The sequence below is a fragment of the Strigops habroptila genome, chromosome 2, assembly GCF_004027225.2.
Source record: "Strigops habroptila isolate Jane chromosome 2, bStrHab1.2.pri, whole genome shotgun sequence".
NCBI lineage: Eukaryota > Metazoa > Chordata > Aves > Psittaciformes > Psittacidae > Strigops > Strigops habroptila.
The window spans coordinates 64,056,853-64,062,852 of NC_044278.2; the positions used below are offsets into that span (position 1 = coordinate 64,056,853).

The following is a 6,000-nucleotide window of genomic DNA, read 5'->3' on the forward strand; positions in this document are numbered from 1 at the left end:
GAACCCCAAGTTAATGTTGCTACAGTTAAAAATACATAATGCATTTTGCATAGTGTAATATGATTGTACACCTATATGACAAAATCCAGCAAGAAAAAAGAAACTTGAAATTCAGGTCTTTACAGATAATGAAACTCTTTCAGCAAAAAAACCTTTCAGAAGTAATAGTAAGGCCCTGTAGGCACCATCACCCCAGTCTAGAACCTCAAATGACTTCCTAGAGGACTTTCTAAAGCACTTAAGGTTTCCTTTTAATTTATCAGTGAAAACAACATCTAAAACACAGAATCCACATGTATGCCATAATTCATCTACCAAAGTCTGCTGCCATCAAGGAATGCTACAGACCAATCACCTAGTCATGAAGAAACACAACCAAGTCAGTCAGCCTAAACCCTCAACAGGCCTAACCATCCAGTCCCCAATGCATTTTACAGGTAAACACAGCATGTAACGTAGAAGTGAAAAGGCTCAAAGATCCTCTCAGGAATCAGAGAACGCCCTTCAGGATATGGCATGCTGGATTATTACTCAGCACTGAGGCTGAGTGTTTTCTTTTTCTTTTCAAACCATGCTTTTTAAATCCAAGCAGTGTGAAATTCAGAATTAAAACAGAACAAGACTTGATTAATTTCCATACGGCAGGCTACAACCACCAAGCCCCAAGCTGACTCTGGTTTCAGCACTGACAGTGTATCCCTATTTTCCTCCTCCCATACAGTCTACTTCTACATATAAAGAGACTACAATAAAGATAAATGTGACGGAGCCACAGATCCCGAGAAGTCCATTAATAAACGCTAATATCAGATTATCAGTTTCTGGCCCATGCACAAGGTATAGAAGGAAAAGTCTGCGCATAAATACCAATTCCAGAGTTACTGCTTCACCTTTTTCTTTAAAATAAATTCAGATGCCCAAAGAATTTGTAAATGAACTGGTGTAGAAGAAAAATATATACCAGTACTTCCATCTTATATTACACCTACTACAATAATATGGTGTTCAATTAGAAGATATGATTCAGAATTGATTTAACGAAATTTATTTTAGAAGAAGATGGATTTTAACATTTGATTTACTTCAGTATAGCCAATACTCCACTCTTTTCCCAACGCTAAAAACACACATGCACAGCCTTAACTTCATATACTGGGTTAGACCTGGTAACTTCAACAGCAGCAGAATTTCTGCTACAAGGTACCTAATGTTTCCGAAGAGTTTTCAGCAAGTATGTGCTACTGGCCTTTTACACAGGAAACTTCTCCTAGCTTCACTTTTCAGAGCCATGAATGTGCAAAGAAGTCCCCGATGTTTACAGGGTTCGAAAGGTGTGATTTTACTCATTAAAATTTGTTATAACTAATGTATCTCTATTAAATAATCAGTACAATGGAACAAATGACGTTTTAATTCCATTTTCCATCAGACAGACACCTTCACCGCAATATTAAATAATTCCAATTAGCTTTTATTTTCAACAGCTACTTACTACCAGGGCTTTCACACAGAACTTTAAGAAAACCTAGCTTTTATTTATGCCATAGAAGGAAGTACCTATCGGTGGAGAAAGTGCTGCTGTCATAGCATTATAATTAAAGTTATCCCCATACGAACGATGGTTCGCCCTCTGAGGTGGACTCGCTGGTATAGATTGTGACCTTTGTGATACCGTAGAAGAAATTCCTGCCAACATCTGTCCCAACATCTGTAACATCTGGAGCTCTCGAGCATGCTCAGCTTCCCGACGCTTGTCCTCAATTTTGAGCCTCTGCTCTTCGTATCTGTAAAATTTCTCTTCTGTATCCACGCTCTGCTGAAGGAATTTTTCCATCATTTTATCCAATGTTAAATTTGCATGGCGTTTTTTGGATCTTTTGGGCTGATTGCGAGGTGGGGTAATAGTTGGAGCATTGATTTCTTTAAAGCCTAAAACAAGAAGAGACACAATTATTTTTCTGCAGAAAAATTACTTCCTAGAAGAGGCAAAACCAGAAATCTCCCTATGAGATGTGCACCTAACGCATAATAACATTGTTATACTTTTTCCATGTGAGTTGTAATTATTTCAGATATTGTCATTCTGGAGTACCAAAGCAAAACCACAAGCTTTTGCAAAAAGGTAACACGAAAATACAAAGACACATCTTTTAATTGTTGTAGTGCTAAACTTCAACAATAGGAGTCTTTCTGATCTTCTAAAACAGTTTAAGTGAAGGCTATTAAATAGTATAGCCTCATTTGTGTATTGCAGGTAATTACATTAATCTAAATTGAGTTTCAGTCTGTTGGCATTCTGGATTTGCATTTCAAAAGAACATTAGTGTAAACAACTCTTTGATGGGGTTTATGTGTAAAAAGAAGGTTGGTTAAACGTCAACCAATTGGCTGATTCCTCAGTGATGTCAACTCCTGAAGACAGGTTCATGTTTGTATTAAAACCCCAGCATTAATCTAAATTTAAAATAAACAAGCAACACTGCCTCCCCCCATCTCCACAACACAAATGCGGAGCTGAGGGTAAAGAACGAGCAAGGGAAGGACAGGCTTCATCAAAGGGCTGTTTCTGTCCGCAAACCCACTGAAATTAGAAGCAGTGTTTCTGAAACAACTCGAGCAATTAATTACATAAAGGCTCTCCCCTCGCTTTCTAGCCCATCTGCAACAATAAGCAGATTTTTCAGGTATTATCGTCATCACCGTTTTAATACCGATTAACAAAACTGCACATAGTCTGCAGGGAATGGGAAAATCTTCCAGCAAGAAAGGATGCCTATTTTCTCACACAGCGCTACCTGACACTTTGTCTTGATAATCTCTGCGCTAGTTTTCCACTGGTTTCCCATTGATAAACAGCAATAAAAACTCACTACGGTCTCCGTCCCCCGGCAGTTCCCCCTACCCGGTTCGCAGCACTTTCCGCTCCCCCCCAGCTGCCCGCTCCCCTGGAAAGCAGGGAGGGGGAGCTCTCGGGAACGAACAAGGTGCAAAGCAAGGGGAGCACAGGCGGATTTCGGAGGACGGGGCGAGAGGGAGGAGAGCAAGGCAGAAGCCACGAGAAGCACGCTAGCTGGCGTGAGGCGCCGACAGTTGGGCTACGAGAGCCCAGGGAGGGGGGGCCGCGGTGCCCGCGGGGTGAGAACACCCGGCAGCGGGAGCTGGCTACTCACCGTCGCCCGGCGGCACGGGGATGGCGAAGGGGGGACACTCCACCTTGATGGGGTGGTCGGCGTAGGAAGAGCACTCCCCGGAGTCCTCGGTGAAGTTGTCGCGGGGGGACTCCAGCTCGCCGTCCTCGTCCAGCTCGGCGTCCACCTCGCGGCTGTTGTGCGGCGTGCCCGGGGTGGGCGGCCCGGCGAGTGGCCCCGCCGGCTGCGCGCTGTCGGGCGGCGGGGCCAGCGGCTCGGGGGCGCCGTCGGGCCCCCCCCGGCAGCTAAGGATCCGGTCCATCTCGTCGTAGTACTTGCATATCTTGCGGGCGTGCCCGTTCTTCTTCAGCCCGTCCCGGGCCTGGTAGTACTGGCGCTTAAGGCCCTTGATGCGGATGCGGCACTGCTCGGGGGTGCGCTCGAAGCCCAGCTCGGCCAGGCGGCAGGCCACGTCCCGGTACACATGGCTATTCCGAAAGTTGCCGTCCAGCGCCGACTGCACGTCCGCCTCACCCCAGATCTCTAGCAGCGCCCGCGTCTCCAGGTCCGACCACAGGAAGCCCCGCGTGTTCGTAATCATCCTTGGCCGGCCGGGGTCACTGCAATGGCCGCGCACCGGGGAGAGGGAAGGAGGGAGGGAGCGAGGGAGGGAGGGGGAGAGCGAGGGAGGGACGGAGGGGGGCGGAGGAGGGCAGCGGGGAGGAGGGAGCGGGGTTTAATGCCCGCACTCGGTGGTCCCAGGAGGCGCCTACGCCAGCCCCGGCAGCCGCGGTGCGGCGGGAGGCGGCGCGCAGCCGGGCCCCGGGCCCCGCATCCCGGGCCGCCGCTTGCAGCCCGCACGCACGGAAACAAAAACTTTCCAGGCGCCGCTTTGCGCTGCGGGCACCTGCAAAAAAAGGGGGGGCGGTGTTTTAAGATAAAACCCAACCGAACAAAAAGCCCACAACCAACCACCTTTCCCCGCCTCGGCTCGCCCTGCTCCGAAAACAATGATGGTAAATAAAAAATGAACAACCGGGCTGCCGGCGCAGCGCCGCGGCCCGCTCCCCCGGGGCAGGACGCGCCGCCACCCCGCTCACGCAGTCATCTGTGCGCGGCCGCTCCCCCGCCCCGGGCTCCTCCGGTAGCAGCAGGACGACGGCGCTGGCTGGACTTGGAGGCCTGCTCATCACAGTGCGCCTCCCTCTCCCTCTCCCTTCCTACTCCCTCCCACCTCCCCGCCGCAGTGGAGCGCGATCCCTGCACACACACACGCACACAGGACGCTGCACCTCGGCGGCCTGCCTCGCCCAGCACACTGCCGTGCCGCGCCGCCCCAGCACCGGGTACCCTTACCCTCTCCCCAGGGCTGCCGTGTCACTCAGCCCCGGGGCAGACGGGCTCCCGCCCGTCCGCACCGGCGCGCACACGGCTCGGCTCGGCTCGCCCCTGGGGCCGCCACAAAAGCCCACGCTGCGGCTAGGGAGACACCGCCTCCCGGAGGCCCCCGCCGGATTAGGCAACCGCTGCCCTCGGCAGATCCCTGCGAAGGTGCTGGCGGTCAGGTCGGGTCTGTGTGCGCTTCCCACTGCGCCCCCGGCCACCCCTTCGCCAGGCAGGTGAGCGGCCCGGCCGGCCCGTCACTGCAGCCCGGGGTGGGCTTCATTGTGGCGGGCAACCCCCAGGCCCCACTGCCGCCCTCACTCCGCTGCGACCTCTGCCCTTTCCCTTCGGTTTTGCTCCGAAAACCGCTCCTCGGCGGGAGCTGCGACGCCAAGCCCACCTCCCCGTCACAGACGGCCGCCTCCCTCACACCCGGCCCATCCCCCGAGCGGGGCAGCCCGGCCGGGCCCCCCCCCCGGCAGCCTTTCCTTCTGTGGGGTACGCCCGCCTGTCTGCTTCCGCACCCTCCTCGGAGGGCAGCCCTCGCACAGGGCTGGCCTGCCTCCGCCCGGCGCCCACCCGCCTAGCCCGGCCCGCCCCCTTCTCCCCTCAGGGGCAAGCCCCACCCCCTCCACCAGAGCCCCGGTGCAGGGATGTTTATACCTTCGTCACTCCGCAGCCAGAGCGCCGCGGCGGAGGCCAAAGCCAGCGTAGCCAGCGCGCCGGCGGTGACAGCGGCCCGTCCCCACATCCTCCCGGGGGAGCAGGCAGGGGCTGCACCCGGGCCGGGCCCCGCGCCACTCCGCGCTCTCCTCTTACCTAGCCACAGCGCAGGGCTCCCGGCACCCCCCGCCAAGCGCGCAGGCAAGCGGCGCACACAACTCATCGGCGCGGCTTCCGGCTCCGCGCCGGGCCGGCCCGGGCAGGGCAAGGCAGGGCAGGGCAGGGCAAGCCTCCCCGGGCGCGCCCGCCCGGCACCGCTCCGCGCCTCCCCGCGGCGCGGCCTACCCCCACCCCCTGCGGCAGCCAATGGCGGCGCGGGGCCTGCGCGGGCGGGCCGCGCTGAGGTAGCGGTCGCGGATGCCGGCCGCCCGCGGAGCCGGGCAGGGCCGCTGCGGCCTCCTCCGGCGGTGCTGGGCTCCGCGCCCTGGGGCCGCCCCCCCGCCTGTCGCTGGGCCTCCAGGCAGCGCGGGCCGGCGGCGGTGTGGCAGGGCCCGGCCGTCCCGGCGCTTTGGGGCTGCTTTCCCAGCCCTTTTAACGGGCAGCAAATAAAACCTCATAGGAATTACCATTTATTGCTCCCTGCGTTTGAACACCCTTCGCATCCCTCACCGTGCCGGATGTTTCTGAGAAATCCGGGAGTGTGATTCATTTTTAAGCTGCTATTTCTAGCTCAGATACATCATCTTAAAGCAGTATCCTTGGAATATTATCTTTAAAACACAACAAAGCCGATGGAAATACCAGCTGATGTGCACCTCTGGTCCTG

At 55.1% G+C, this 6,000-nt stretch overlaps 1 protein-coding gene across 9 annotated transcripts in view; it reads right to left on the minus strand.

Moving 5' to 3' along the window:
• NAXD (NAD(P)HX dehydratase) overlaps window positions 1-5,487 on the minus strand; it is a 51,561-nt gene extending 46,074 nt beyond the window's left edge. For 3 of the 9 annotated variants that reach the window (XR_003990327.1, XR_003990326.1, XR_003990325.1), the window contains exons 1-2: window positions 3,171-4,409; window positions 1,558-1,929 (exon numbers count right to left, since the gene is read on the minus strand). Coding sequence is in view for 5 of the 9 variants with exons in the window: in XM_030477842.1 (XP_030333702.1) it covers window positions 1,558-1,929; window positions 3,171-3,729 (931 nt within the window). In the remaining 4 variants the exon portion in view is untranslated. Of the gene's footprint in view, window positions 1-1,557; window positions 1,930-3,170; window positions 4,410-4,484; window positions 4,504-5,174; window positions 5,307-5,330 lie in introns of those variants that run through there. The other 6 variants (XM_030477842.1, XM_030477843.1, XM_030477844.1 and 3 more) reach the window with 6 other exon arrangements.
• Between the last annotated feature and the right edge of the window lie 513 nt (window positions 5,488-6,000).